This window comes from Tachysurus vachellii, chromosome 13 (genome assembly GCF_030014155.1).
Source record: "Tachysurus vachellii isolate PV-2020 chromosome 13, HZAU_Pvac_v1, whole genome shotgun sequence".
Lineage (NCBI taxonomy): Eukaryota > Metazoa > Chordata > Actinopteri > Siluriformes > Bagridae > Tachysurus > Tachysurus vachellii.
The window spans coordinates 12555782-12571914 of record NC_083472.1 but is presented as its reverse complement, the minus strand read 5'-3'; the positions used below and the strand labels follow the sequence as shown (position 1 = coordinate 12571914).

General features: G+C 38.8%; 1 protein-coding gene across 13 annotated transcripts in view; it reads left to right on the top strand.

Moving 5' to 3' along the window:
- map7d3 (MAP7 domain containing 3) overlaps nt 1-16133 on the top strand; it is a 28646-nt gene that overhangs the window by 561 nt on the left and 11952 nt on the right. For 2 of the 13 annotated variants that reach the window (XM_060885683.1, XM_060885682.1), the window contains exons 2-10: nt 7480-7578; nt 8727-8807; nt 8901-9064; nt 9753-9861; nt 10379-10474; nt 11122-11226; nt 11871-11966; nt 13987-14082; nt 15476-15598. In XM_060885683.1, coding sequence (XP_060741666.1) covers nt 7480-7578; nt 8727-8807; nt 8901-9064; nt 9753-9861; nt 10379-10474; nt 11122-11226; nt 11871-11966; nt 13987-14082; nt 15476-15598 — 969 coding nt within the window. The remainder of the gene's footprint in view (nt 1-7479; nt 7579-8726; nt 8808-8900; nt 9065-9752; nt 9862-10378; nt 10475-11121; nt 11227-11870; nt 11967-13986; nt 14083-15475; nt 15599-16133) is intronic. The other 11 variants (XM_060885689.1, XM_060885688.1, XM_060885692.1 and 8 more) reach the window with 9 other exon arrangements.

Below are 16133 nucleotides of genomic sequence, written 5' to 3'. Positions count from 1 at the left end.
AGATCTCTGTATTCTGGCGCCTCTCAAGGACACGTAGCTAAGGATGCTCCTGTCACCTGATGACGGTTTAGCCGACTAGCTAAATTAGCTTTAGGGCGAAATAACATCTCATTATTGTCGTGAATATCTCAAACAAATATAGTTTATGCTCGTTTCCTAGTAGTTAATACATATAACATAGTCATTTAGTTGCTGTTTAAGGGCTGGTTGGCTTATGATTGTAGGTAAATTAAGTTCACTAACTAACTAGCTTAACTTCTCTGTAGCAACCGGCGAGCTAATTTGCCGTTAGCGACCATGGATTTGTGGTATTAATCTTGCTGTGACCGGTATTGTGTTTGTGCGACGCTTGTGTCTGTATAATCTGACATTTTTAGCATTTAATTAATCAACGCTGTCGAAATTAGGGCTGTCACGATACCAACCGTTTGTCTAAGATACTATTGTCAGGTGCAGTATTGTGATGCTCGATACTAAAAGTCATGGAAATCAAAATGTAATACGATCCAGACTGGGTTCCTAACATGTTAAAATATGTTAGATTAAATTACAACGACCTCTTCCTTGTTAGTAGAAAGTTCCTTAACACTTTTTTCTGTTTTGGGGTTGCTAATTGAAAGCTTTTGGGTTCCCAGTTTGATCCTAAAAATCACAGTTTCCTGTCTGTGTCTGAGTTTTGCATGTTCTCCCAGTGTTTTTGTGGGTTTTCTCCCAGCTCCTAAAACTTGTTGGAAGTGTGAATGTGTGTGGACATGATGCCCACTAGGCTAGACAGCCGGGCCATCCAGCAGTTACTGACAATGAATGATTTTATGATAAGTTGCAGAATAATTCAACAGTGGAATCAAACAGTTAATGTTTTGAGTATTACTGACCAGGGTTCAGTGTTTTGTACACTGTACAGCATTGTTATGAAATGAAAAATATCCCCTTCAGCACTGAGTGAAGAACTGAGAGAAAACCCTCTGGCATTAAGCATCATAAATTCATCAGAACTTGCAGTGATTTGCATGTTTAATATCACTTTCTATCCTGAACATGAAGGTATTGTATCACACATCTTCAGAATTAGACCACATCTAAATGTATTTACCTGTGGATTACAACAGCCAGTGCTAAACTGGCTTTTTTTGCCAGTGCTAAACAAATAAGCAACAATGAAATGAGAATACATAGAAACAGACCATTTAGCACAGTGTAGTACCGAAGTCATCAAACTTTGTGCTGTTCAAACAGCAAGTGAAAGATCTTTATTGACTCTTTATTGAATTGACGTCATTTTATGCAGCAATGTAGAAAGCTATTTCTCAGTTGAAATGTCTCAGATTGCTAAATTCATGATCAATGTGGGAAGAATCAGCAAAAGAGGAAGAAATTCCTACAGTAAACAGTTTTGTCAGCTAGTGTGTCCTGACCAAGAGGGCTGGCCCACTCCACCAGCCAGAACCACAATTAGCATTGACTGAGAGGTCCACTTGTGCCTTGCTAAACTGGACACCACTTCTGGGTGCGGACATCTGTCTAAATGAACCGTCTCCATCGTGCGTTTGTTGACCGTACCATCTGTGCCATCCTGGTTTACGAGTTGCTCTCAGACAAGCTAACAGAAGAGAGGAGCTGACCTAAGGAGCCTTGGTGCAAGGCATCATCTGACCTCATAGTAACTGGTGTATATGACTGTCAGCAGTGTTTCAGGATCGGTGAGAGGAATATGGGTAGGTATACGTCCCAGAATGGCTTCAAAAGTATAAAAACCTCTGACTACGTCTTTGTCCAGCTTTGAAGGACAGGTTACCTGTAAATCTTACTGTAGTCACAGACTGTTGCACAGAAAACATAAGGGAATGTTGGCCATAAGACAAAGGTATTTATATCAAATACTACATCATTTTATTGAAAGTTTCAGCATGCATGCACTCACACATATGTCACTGACATTTAGGAGGGAAGTTTTAGGGGTCAAATAATTTAAATAGATTCGAATTAGCTTTATGAATTTTACGCTCATATATTCCGCCCATATAAATTCACTGAGAACTGTTCAGACTATTGGCAGAGAAGTTCAGCATTAATACAATATTGCAAGCTCTTTATATACATTTAATATTAAGAGAATACCTTACTTGCCTTATTAGAATAGCCAGAATAGCTGTTTATGAAGTTGACATGCATTCACATAGAGGTACAGGAAGATTTCTGCACAATGCTGACGTCTTGGTTTTTTCCTGCCAGAGTTTTATTGGTTTGTAGCAGAATCATGTGATGTGTGATGTCCAATGACACATTTATGGGTTTTCCTGTTAAAATCCTATATTTTCTTGCAACATTTTGCATATAGACGAGCAATTTATCTGATATGTCTGATAACTGTTTTAACAGTTTGCACTGGAACACTAAAATGTCAAAGAAAATCATTTGATTGAAAAAAGGCTGTTCCTAGTCTAAGTTTGTAGAATTCTAGATCATTCATTGTAGATCATTCTTATTTGAATTGCCAGTTTTTCAAATACCAATAGAAAGCTTTTTGCTATGTTGATAAAGACCTAGATTAGGCCCTTTAACACTGTAGATACACTGTAGTAACTGTTTATTCTGAGCTACTATATGGACATCCTGGCTTATATGATGTGTACGCTGGCCTGAAAACTCAGACCAAGGCACTGGGACCCTCACAGGCCCCTGAAGTGTAGCCAGGGAGTCTGAAGATTTATTGATTGTTATTAGCCTGTTTGGCTGGTGACTTGAATACATTTCAAGCAAAACAAGTCAATTGTGTTTTGTCAGTGAAAGTTTCAGCAAATTTGCAGACAATTAACACTCTCAATATTATTGTAAGCATTTACATAATGAGTATAATATTTCTGTTATATTATGCTCAGAAAAAAGTGTGCCAAGGAGACTTTGGAGTTTATTTTGCAATGAGAACAATCCTTAGCTCCAGAAAAGTGTGATAACTCTAATGGTTGCACAGAAGAATAAGATGCAGTGTAATGCTGAGTCAAAGTTGTTTGGGTTTTTATCTGCAATGAGATCATTTTTATGAGTGTATGAAAGAGAGGGAGGGCGAGAGAGGGAATCACAACCATACCCTGTGTGAAGGCCTGCATTACTGTCATCCGCTATACGCACTTCCTCTTTTTCTAGCTGCTGCAACACACACACACACACACACATTTGTGCACGTGGACTGACTGCTGGTTGTAACAGGAGCCCACTGACCGCTATGAGCCGACTCTCACTGCCTGGTGTTCCTCCCAGTGTAAAGGAATACAGAAGGCTGCAGTGTTTTTTGCATGACTGTTCCTAGTGTTTTCTCTGACCAAGTGAATTTGGTTTATTGCTAAATAAAAAAGTACAGTGTTGTTATATATTTTACTTGTCAATGTCTGTTTGTTGTTACTTTAAGATGTAATGGCCTCCAATAGATGATAATTGGTAATTATTCTCTCAAGAATCTTTCTTCATAGTAACAAAATGGGTCTTTGCTTTGAATCATCTGCAACACTTTTGTGGGTAAAAACAAAAAACCTTGGCCCCAGATGTGCCCCAGAGCAACCCAGAAGTGAATGTGTCTACCATCTGAGAAGGGGCAATCCTGATAGCACAGGCCTTTTTTTAAATTAAAAATGGATATTTCTATGAACTTACAAACTGTACCGTAATTATATAAACCTGTAAACATCTGAGTGAGAAGATTATTGAAAGGCTGCCTGAGCATTTGGTGAGCAATTACAAGCCAATGATGCTTTGAGTGTATGGTAACTTTTTCTTTTATGAAAATCTGATTAGAAATAAATCTTAGATATTAGTTATTATTTGAAGTGACCCCTTATAGATATGAAGTATGGTATTAATGTGTGGTAACATGAAATGTGTGAAATTAGTTTGTTTTTTTTCCCCTTTGTGTATTTTTTAACCAGCTAACAACAACAATAAAAAAAGAATTCAAATAAAGAATAATGATAGAAAAAGACAAAACTTGATTGCTATAATTTCATTGCTATAAGTATGTAATGGCAATCTTATAATTGGCTGAAGTCAGATTTGTGAGTAATTTAGCTAGCAGCAGTAGTAGTATTAAGTGGCACCTTTACACCATATTAAAAGCAAAAAAATGTAGGTATAATTGTGGGGTGTGACACAGTGTTGAAATTCCATACAAAATAACTGCTCGTACAGAAAGCTTTTTCTCTCCTGGGCATGACCGTGTTATGTAAGGCTCTTTATTTGTACGTTTGTGTACCGAACAATACATTTTATAGATTTTCTAGGTACGATTTTCTTAATAAAATGTCATTTATTTTGTGATTTGACTTAAACTAAGCCTTCTGAATCCACTGAACATATCATTCACAACACAAGGACACATTCCACACTGTTCTCATGAGACATGTGTACATCACACTTTTTGTGTGCATACAAGCAGGCATCACAAACATATCCAGAGCTTTAGCGATCTACAGTATGTAGCTCTCTGAATGTGGCACAACATGCGAACAGAAGAATAACAGTGAAAGCATTACTTTTGTTACAGTCTAATGTACAGTGTTTGTTTCGTTATGCAGCTAAGAGTCTGAACGAATCATGTAAACGTTTCAGTTATTGTACCTTCATAGCGCGCAATAATTTAATCAGTCGAAAATCAGAAACTGACACCACAAATGACTCATCACTAACAATAGTTAGTGAAATAAGAATAAGTCAGTCACATGGTATCCACTGGGACAAAAAGTCATTTTAAGCTTTTGGAAATGTCAAAACGTTGCAGTCATTCATATGAATGTGAGTTTCTTACAGTAGTTTAATGATAATTGTCTGATTTTCCAAAAGTAACTGTATTCACGATGAAACTTGAGTATCTAATTTGTGCTTTATGGTGTGTTCTTCACCTGACCTAGATCATTGAAGTGCAGACATGTATCTGTTTAAATCATACTTGTTTGACGTTGTTGCGTTGGCTAAAATATATTTTTCTCATTTGTTGCCTCTGGTTTGATGCTCTGGTTTGTTGCTGTGCAGTATTTTATATTTGTCTTAGTAAGATGAGCAAAATCGCTTTGCTTTATTTGCTAGTGCTCATTGTTTGGCAGCTGTGTATTTGTATGCTTTATAATTTGTAGCCCACGGTGGCAGAAGGTGACTCTGTGTCCTTTTGCATACTGAGCAGATTCGGCTGCTTCTTAGGTCTGAAGTGCTCTCGAAACTGCTCTGTACTTTTCAGTCTGGACACCCAGATAGCTTGCACACTGTTTTAAAATCTAACAAAGCAACTAAGCTCGAACATCATTTATGGAAGTGTGTGGCTTGTGCTAACTTGAACGTGTATTTATCCCCAATGATCAAGTCTGAGGTGACTGTGGAAAGGAAAAACTCTCTTAGATAGAAAAGGAAGAAACCTTGAGAGGAACCAGACTCAAAGGGGGAACCTCATTTGGGTGACACTAGAGAGTGTGATTATAAATATACAGTCTGACAATTGTATATAGATGAGGAGGTTGTTGTCCTCAAAGACCACATGTAGTTGGCATCTCCTCATAGAATGTCTGAATACTTTGAGTCCAACTGGAACTGGTACATCTCTAGATGCCGCAGGATCCTCACAGGGTTGGCCTCATCTCAATGAACGTACGAAAGCTTATGGAAAAAGATTTATATAAATAGATGTAGATAAAATACTGTGATGCCAATATTTGATTAGATACTGCTGTAACTAAAGTAGTAGATACTTATGATGCATACTTCTTAAATATATTAGAATTATTCGTTTGATTATGAAGCCACTGTTTTCAGGATATTAGCATGTTCATCTCAATTTTTCAGAAGCTCTATACAGTTTTGAGTAGGGTTATAGTGTGCGTGTGTGTGTGTGCGCAAATGTATTATAATTATTTTTCACAAGTTGAGACTGTGCAGATGATTTAGCTTATCATTTTGAGCTCTTTAAAATCATCATTGGTATCAGCTGAGCTTTTTTACTTGCTCTGTTACTCTCCTCAGATTTACTATAAGGTGAACTTCACAGCGCATTGGCAGTAATGATGACATTCGGATTGGGGAGTATAGAGGTGGTTCTGAATTAATTGTCCAGTTATGTATACATTGTTCATGCCTAGATCTGTCAGTAATACAGCAAGTTGGCCAAATACTCACCAGACAGCTTGTTTGTAAATCAGCTAGTTCTGTAGGTGTTATATGGGGAATTGATTGCTTAGGGTAATGTAATACAGTCTGCTGTTTTCATCTACTGTGTCACATCCCTCCAAAATCATTTTAAAGCCTCATTCCACTAGATGTGCTTTTGTTCATGGTTGTTTCCACAACTAATCACCTCGCTTTGCTTTATTGTTGCTGCACTTCCGGTACAGCCATTTCCCCCTCAAATTTACTGCTGTGTTGGATATTTTTGTGTTAACTCTGTCTGCTACTCAGCATTAAACGCGAAACTTTATGCCACAAACTAGGCATGTTTGAGACATTCTACTAGTTATTTTACCTTAAAGTGATGAAGATGGGTTTTTTATTGTGCCTCATACAGTGGTACTGTTCTGTTTGGTGGTAAATCATTATTATGGTTAATTAGACCACTACGCATGTTCCAGAGGTTTGTCGATCCGCTTACATTGGACAGATGGACAGATGTTTGGGTTTTGCTTTTAGGTCCTATTTAAAAATAATAATTAAATTATCAGCAGTGTCAGATATTTCAACATGTTGATCTATTTTTATTTTTGTTTATCCGTTTCATACGTGACCCACAATGCTATTCAGCTACCCCCAAGAAATATCCCTTGCTTTATCTCGACAGCCTGTAAACACACACACACACACACACACACACACCCCAACTCTGTCCGATACCTGCATTACTTTGCATGACTTCAACATCGGATTTTCTCATTACCGTGAAACCGAATGTTGCTGAAAAATTGTAAGCAACTAAAGAGCTCTTGCACTTTGTAAAATGTTACCACATGTATTTGGTGATCAGTAATATTAAATGGCAACTGGTAGCTGCGTGAGAAGAAACCAACACAATAGCTAGCTACAGCTTCTGCCAACAAATATCCCTCTCTCTTGTTTAAAGCTACCTCTCTTCCTGGCACACATTCACGATTCTTTATATCTTTCTTTTCCTCTTCTACTCACAAAGCTTTACAGTGTTCTCCCATGACAGAGGCTACATATTTAAACTTGCAAAAGGCAAGGCATTTGTTTTCTATTCATGCTCTATATATGTATTGTGTACACACCTACTCCACTGTTACTTTTCTTCCCAGTACCTCACAGTTCTCGACTTGACTACACCGTAGTCTCACACTATTGCGGTTAATTCCGCGGGCACAGAATTCCTCTTGTTGTCTCGCATAAAAGTACTTATTCTTTGGACATGCTTGACTTATTTTTTATTTTATTTTTTTCGTTTCATCAAGGATCTGTTCTTTATTGTTCTGTATTTTGTATTTCTTTTATCTCACGCAGCTGCAGCTGCGCAGGCACAGGCCGAAGAGCGGCGGAGCCTGGCCGTGACCAGCCCAGCACCAGTTACAGACAGTGCTACAAAGAGCCATACCAAACCAGGTAACTACATAGATAATATAGTAATATACCATGTCTTTCAGTTTCTTGGGCCTATTTACATATAGCTTATGTATAGGAGCAGTACAAAACATGCAACAAAGAAATAAAGGACAGTAGTTTGTGTCAGGAACACCCCCCCTCATGACACACACACTTAAAATATTTAAATACTTATAATCGAAGATTTGTTACTATAAGTCGGGTTTTTTAATTTAAGCCATTTAAATGATTTGTGCAGGTCACAATTTCCTGTTCAGACAACACTCTGATGGATTTGATGTAAAACGGATCATAAAGCTTTGCTCACACCAGAATGTAACCAGCTCGAGTGCAAACTGTCAAAACAGAGACATGCCAAATACTAAGAAATTGTGAAGTTCATGTCAGTGTATGAACGGTTGTCCTTTTCACTCACATTGTTGTCAGTAATATAATTTGGAATGAAAATTGTTGTGTAATTGAAATCATATCACATCGTAGCAGATTCAGGACTATTGTCAAATATTCAGTCTTTGGGCTTAGAACTCAGATTCAGTGGTATAGACAAATATTAAAATGTTGCGCTGAGAATCATATTGTATCATGTGGAAGCTATATATCTTAGATATTGAAGAAAATAGATATTGAAAATACTTGGGTGCATTTCCTGGAACCCATCTTATGGGAAAAAAAACATTTAGATATATTTTTGAAGGGAAATAAAATAGATAGATATAAATATAGATACAGTTTTGTAACAGAGTTATAAAGATTATCGCTCATCGAATTGTTGACCGTATTCATAAATATATTCATATACATACAGTATGTCCTTCACTTGTGTATTGTAAGTATTGTTTTATGATGTCATATCACCTAGTCTATGAGGATTAGGAGTAAGTACCAGTGCTGCTACATAAACGCATCCGTCACAACTAATGCCATTAGTGCTCTTCGCTGACGGACCACAAGCCCAGCGTGTAAATGTTGCATGAGGTTACCTGAGCTCTTAATCGAATCTAAAATATGGGCGAGCATGTGATTTGGGATTATCGCACTGACACTGTTGCTATTAGCTCAGTAGCTCTCATAAAGAAGTGTGATGTTGATTAGAATGAAGTATACTGCTTCTGGGACATATATATAGAGTATATTTGCATTCCCTGTAGTCATTGACGGCGCAGCACTTAGAATCGATGACAAACTCCGAGTAGCCAAAGAAAGGAGAGAAGAACAAGAAAAGCAGCAAGGTGAGTCAACCATTAGAGGAAGCGTGTGTTCTAATTTGCAGAAACCACACACACCCTATTAACAACTGCACACATTGTGTGTCATCAATGCAGCGGCACGTGGGTCTCAGATTCTAGAGCGGGAACGTAAGGCCAAGCTTCAGGTTGAGAAGCAGATGGAGGAGAAACATAGAAAGCTAGAGGAGCAACGCAGGAAAGAGGAGCAGAGAAGAGCTGCTGTGGAGGAAAAGAGGAAACAGAAGCAGGAGGAGGAGAAGGTATGCTTGTTCCTTGTCTAACTTTCATGCTTTTTATTGTTTTAGATTTAATTTAACTTAAATTTAAGTTGACCAGTGTTTGGGGACTATGGCATCAGAGGTAGGGTGATTCCTCATGTAGTGAGCAGTGTAGGGGCAACAATTAAAAAATATCTGGCACTGCGTAGACCTGTCGAGGAACGAACAGAGTGCTGTACACTGTAGTCAAGATGGAATTATAGAGCTCCATTGTATTAATAAACTAAGCACTTTATACAATGTGTATACACTATAGAACTTGTATGTGGACTGAACTTACATGGCAGTGGTTTACGCATTAGCATTACACTGGGAGCGAGATTAAAGACAAATGCCCTTTGTTTACTGTTCTTATTGTACTAACAGATTTTTAAGCTAGGAGCTTATTGTGCTGCTTGGAAGACAACATTTCGTACTTATCCACTGTATAGCACGTACCACCAGACCATGACAACTACTGGTAGATTAACCAATCCAGAAGGTTTGATCATTTAATAGCCTGCCATATTTTTAGCTCTGCCTGTATTTCCTGTGTAAGAACGGTGAGCAGGTTCAGCCCTGATAATTAAATATGGCAAGGTTTGCTTGATGTACTAACAGCCCCTGGTCCATGTTCTATCTGATATCCTTGGTGTTATATGCTTATACATTGTAATGTTTTGCTGTGTAGGAGCACTATGCGGCAGTGATGCGGCGCACTATGGAGCGCAGTCACAGAGTGGAGCAGAGGCAGAAGAGATGGTCATGGAGTGGTCTGTCTGACTCTGACAACAGAAATGGTATGAACACTAAAGCAAAGATTTATTTATTTTTACTTTATTCTCTTCCATTTTTCTTTTTCTCAAGACATTTTTATCAGCCACAACGGATTTACTTATGCACTAGATTATAGACTCTAGACACATCACATACATCACACAAATGTGCTAAAATAATACTCAGCTAGATCTGTTCATTTGCAAAAGTATGTCCACTGTTTTGCTTTGGGGTGTTAATTTTCATTCCCTCTGAAAGATCAGATGACCTGCTATGTAAACTGTGCACTGCTGTTTCACTGCTAGTGCAGGCAATGAAACACTAGCAAGTCAATATTAGTTTCAAAGTTACATCTGTAATGCTAGCTGTGTGTGTATGTATTTGTGTGTCTGTGTGTGTGTGTGCTTGTGTGTGTGTTTGCTGGAGAACAGGTAACTCCCTAATGATCTCAGCTGTGTTTTTCCAACTCTCCCATTTTGGAGAGAGAGTGTATGTACTGTATCTCCCTGAGCAATGTGTCTATCCGTGCCCCTCCCACAGGTGAGAGCGACAGTGGCCCCAACTCCTCCCCAGTCACTATAGTAATCTCCCCAGCCTCTCCGGTCTCCAAGCCTACCAGAAGCGCCACACCACAAGGTGGTCAATGCTCGCTTGCTTGCCCCTAGTGGCACAGCTTGGCACAAACTGGCTCTGTACCCTCTCTCCTTTTTACTCATACATTCACCACTGAATCGCTCTTAATGCCTTGTATTCACAACTAGGAAGTTCGCAACTGGTGCTCTCTTGTATCTCACTCACTCTTTTTTTTTTTTTTCCTGACTGTATTGTATTCACTGATATGGGGTGTCCATTGTCACATTAAGTATATGCAGTTTAAAAAAAAAACCTTTGTGTTTAAAGGTCTTGGAGTTTGTCTGCTTTCTTTCTCATTGACAACTGCCAGCCAAATTGGAATGCTTTGGTTTGGCATGTAACTTTCATGCGGCAAAAATCTTTCTGCAAGCTTGTGATTCTATTATATCTCCCGCACTTTTGGTTATGAGATAGTTTACGGCTTTTAACACACTCGTGAATATGTTTATTACGTAGTCAGTGAGAATACAGAAATCTTATTCTGAGGATCTCTAAAATTCTGTGGTTTATTAGTGTCAGTCTTAAAAGGTGTTGTAGCCTGTACTGAACCTAAAACTTTTTTTTTTTAAGAATCTAGATCTTTCACAACTGTACAATCCTGTGCTGCCCCACTAATTTTACCCTGCTCTATCTGTATGTTGGTCATATAGACAAGCGTTCTTCCTCTACTACAAACCTCAAACAGTCTGCCGACTCCGCTATCAGCAAGCGCCTCTCCTCTTCATCCGCCACCCTCCCCAGCACTCCTGACAAAAGTAAGTTTTCCCTTGCTCATTTTCCTCACACACCTCACCAACACCCCGCCAGTGTGTTTACCTGCTTTCTTCCTTCGTGCAGGATGTCTGCAGTTTTATTCAGGGGCTACAAGACATGCCTGGTAACTCTACACAAGTGCCATTCTTGCATGTATCGAAATCAGAGCTTGAATGATCTATTATGTTTAAGATATTTTAGTGTTCTAACTGGAAAATAATCACTATGGAAGCTCACGTGTGTGAGCTTTTGATTCACATTTGCCCTCTTGATGATCTTACCTTGTAAGGTTGTTTTTGTATGAATTGAGTATTTTTAAGACATCAATGCTGTTATTAGTGCAGCCTTTCTGTCACGGTGAAACCAAAATCTATTGTAGTGCTCTTATTCACAACAGCTTTGTTTCTTCTAGATGGATCCTTCAGTAGTGACTCAGCTGATTTTGTTTTCCACTAGCACTATTTGCGTTGGGTTCATGTTGATTTCCTTCCCTTAAGAACACTAAGCACTTTCTATCATGGGATGTAAAATACTATCAGTAAGGGATGCACAAATACAGGCTCTCGGATCTACCGTCAAACATCGTAAAGCAATCGCTCCGTTATTAAATCGCTGTTCTAGGTTGTGAGATCTCTTTGTGTTGTAGGTGCAAAGCGGAGGAGTTCATCTTTGAACCGGTTGCCTAGCAATGTCCCTCGGGTTTCTAAGGAAGCGCATAAACAGCCTCAGGTGGAAAAGACAGGTGCAGATTTTTCCCCTCTTCCCTTTCTGCAGGCAGTTTTGCAGCAGCTAAATTAGAGTCAGGAGGTTCTCTAGAGATTTGCATAAAGTTAAGATGGTCTGCCATTTAATAAATATATGCATACACAGATGCATAGAAATAAATATCAGCCACTAAATAAGCCATGTTAATTTATACAACATGGTCACATGGACTAGCAGTATTAAATACACTGGTTAATAGGTTTAAAAATTTATTTATTTATTTATTTTTTCAGATCAAAGCCTGACAGTGATGCTTGTGAGGCTTACTGATAAATTGATTTGTGATAAGTTGTGAAATAGTGGTGAACCTGTCGATAGCATTCTGGGCACCCAGGAGAGCTAAATTTGTTTCAGTCTTAATTTGCTATTAGAACTGACTGAAAAAATTACTCCTTAGAAGACTTTAACAAAACATTTTCTTTAATATTTATGATATGTTTAAGCTTGTAATGCAGTTCAGGAGGTATATACAATAGTACAGTACTCAGCTGAGGGGAATACGTTTTTGCTTAGCAGATTATTTAGCATCTTCAGGTAACGATTAGTCTCATCTTAATCACCACCGGGTCGGTATGGAATATCAGTGCAAACACTGATTAAAGTAAGAAAACTTCCGGCTACCTCCCAATGAAATCATTCAAGAGAAAATTAAGCGCCATAAAGTAATATCTTTTACATGCAAATAATATCATATACATGAAATGCAAAGAACAGTGATCACACTTTGATTGTTTCCTTTAGTCCAGCGGTGTCCAAGCTTATCCTGTAAGGGCCGGTGTAGGTGCAAGTTTTCATTCCAACCAAGCAGAAGACTCTGGTGTAGCTTCTGCTTGGTTGGAATAAAAACCTGCACCCACACCGGCCCATTGTGGATAAGATTGGACACTGCTGCTTTAGTCTATATTAATACACTTATCTAGTTGATAATTAAGTTATTACATTGTTATTTCAGTGCACCTTTTAGCTTAATCCGGGCTCACACTGTGCAATTTTTCATCATCCTTCGCGATTGTTGCTCATCAGACTGTACGAACATGATCCCCATGTCACCCCATGATCAGGATCTCAGTTGTCAGACTGTATGACAGTCATGACGCGTAAAAATCTGACACACACAAGAAGACTTGTCCAGGGTTTACGCCATGAATCCGTGACATGTTCAGACCTGCCTTCTCTCGTTAAAATGGCAGGTAGCAGCAAACAAAAACAATCTACAATGTTTTTTGTTTTTCGACATCATCTTCTCTGAGGTGGTTTGAAGTTGTCGCGCTGTCGCTCCTATTGGTTATTGGTTTGATGCTGTTCATAGGCGACGTCACACTGCAGATAAGTGTCTCAAATCGTCTGACACTGCTAGAGCTTAATCAGAGGAAAAAACTGATCGCAAAGGCCATTAATAGGCTGTCAGTGACTGTGTCAAACCAACGTTCAAAGAATACAGATTTTACCCTAGGATTTTAGAAATCTTTTAGAATTTCCAAAATTGGTCTCAGACGACCAAATCGTGGCCAGTATCACAGTGTGAGCCCGGCTTTAGTCAAATATACTTCCAGACGTTCATGCACACTGGAGCTGTTATTTTCCCTGGTGGGTTAGCTATTTGTCATTTGTCCACCCATGTTAAAGGTGGGGCATGTATTTATTTTTTTTTTTTTTAAGGTCATATTATTGTCTGACAGGGCTTACTATGCGTAGTATAACCACAAATACTTTTTTAGTACAAAGATGCTCAATACAATGCAACAATAGACAACAGTACTTGAAAGGCTTCGGTCATTAAATTATAGATGTCACTTCAGCATCCTGCTGTATTCTGTTTGTATAGTAATGATGTTTACAAACCTGTTTTGTTGGGGTTTTTTTTTTTTTTTTTTTTTTTTTTTTTACTTCATTTTAAAAGTTTGCCTACAACTAAAATAAATGAGATTCACATGCTCAGAAGAACCAGGCTGCAATCCATTTTAGGCTTTAACTTTGTCGGTGATGATTGTCTTTAGATCCTGTCCTGAAGAAACGGAGCTCCTCCCTTTCCCGTGTAGGGAATAGAGCTCCACCCACTGGCAAACCAGAGAAACTCGCACCCAGTGAATCAGGTGCTTTGTCTAATTATGGCTGTTTAATTTCCATCCGCGTGCACAAAAAAAATAACAAAGAATGCTGTATTGAGCTGCCTCCTACTACTAACCTGCTGTTGCAGCTTGATGCTATTATACTAACCACATCATAACCCACTGTTGCAGCACAGTATTATACTACCCAAGTTTGGTTAATGGCATTGTTACAATTTTCAGAGTATAAAGAAAGTCTCTTTATGATCGTTTGAAGCCAGTATTAACACTCAAAATCTTTTCCCCCTGTGTCACGTAGTGTACCAGAAAATAACATTGACTTTTCTCTTTATGTTTATAAAATTGTTATATACTGTTTTAGCAGACCTGTGGATGCTGCACTTTTGTGCTTCTCAGTGTTTGTTGTTGCATGCTGAGGTCATAACTACTCGTCATTTCTTTCCCTGAGCTGTTGACCAAGAATGGAAGCTTTATCTGCACTGAATTGTTTTCTCTTCCAGAATATGTGTGTGTGTGTGTGTGTGTGTGTGTGTGTGTGTGTGTGTGTGTGTGTGTGTGTGTGTGTGTGTGTGTGTGTGTGTGTGTGTGTGTGTGTGTGTGTGTGTGTGTGTGTGTGTGTGTGTTCGAGAGGGGAGGCAGGGAGGGTGTATGTGTACCAATTAAATCCTCTTAAAGAGTCTTTATCCTACAGCCACGCTATCAGTTGCTCACTAATGACCTGCAGACCTTTAATAAAACAAGGGTACAGTCTAGAACCGCTCAACCAGACCAAGCTCTGCCTCCCCATCACTGTGCCAAAGGAGAAAAAACTGGCCATTCCAACCTGCTTAACAGCTACATGGGACACAAAACATCTCCATGACAGCCAGAGCTCATTGTATCTCCTGTAAGAGAATCAGCTTTGCCAAATTTTATCAAGCTCCAGTATTGTGTTTTATCATTCGGTGCCAAGTGAGCTATACAGAAGAGACCAGACAAGGAATTAAATCGTTTATAACTCAGAATACAAAGATCAGATTAATGCATCTTCCAAACGGATGAATGTAAATGTTAGGTTTATAGATGCATAATCATGAAAACTAACCTAAAGATAATCACATTTCTCTCTTGTCTGGCTCTTGATTTCACACCTGAAAGCTGGATCCATATATTTATATATGAGAACCATTTGGTCATCCTACACATCTAATGTCCCAACAGTAACCTTACATGACTCTGGGCAGCACAGCCTGGTGACTTGGGCACATGAATCATTTGTATCATGTTGGTGTCTCCTCATTTTTAAGGTTTTAGCTATCCCTGTGTCACTAACCCTTCCCAACCTCACTGTGTTTATCCTTCAACATTCTATCTCTTGTTTTCTGTTTTTTATTTTAATATTTTTTCGGGTGTTGCCATGCTGCGTGTGCGTGTGTAGCCCAGCGCCCGTTGGCCTACATGGACAGCAGTGTCCTCAGTCGTCTCCTCACCCCTACCCAGGCCTCTCTAGCTAGGAGCAAGAGTGCAGCAGCCCTTTCAGCGAATGGAACGGATGAGACAGGTAACCTAGAGAAAATCTAGCGAGACTGAACAGGACCTATTCATGTAGAAACTGATGGCTGTAGTGTTGGTGGGGTTTTATGCTATGTTGGTCTGGTGCATGAAAATGTGCAGTGATTAAGCATGCTCGAATACTTCCACTTAAGCACTCGTGTCCAGGAAAGTCACGCAGATCATTGAACACTCTAATAATAGTAAATCAGTGCAGCTTGAGTTGAGTTGTAAGGGCAAAGAAAATTTTTTTTTACTTTTTTCCATTTGATTTGTGTATCTTTGTGAAATCTGTGTAAAGAGTAAAAACACTTAAGTTCAAAGAACACAGTGCTAAACAAACGATTCAGTAAATATATAAATAGCACATTTTGTGTTTGTTTTGAATGTCTTCTCTTTTCTTCATCAAATTTTCAAAACAACGTACATTTCTGAAGCCCTGTTAGGTGGCTTAATTTGTGATTTGTGGCTCACAGTTCCATGTAGTATCTGCAAAAATATTGCCCACAGCCCAACTGGATCACTTTCAGCATTTAAATCAATTC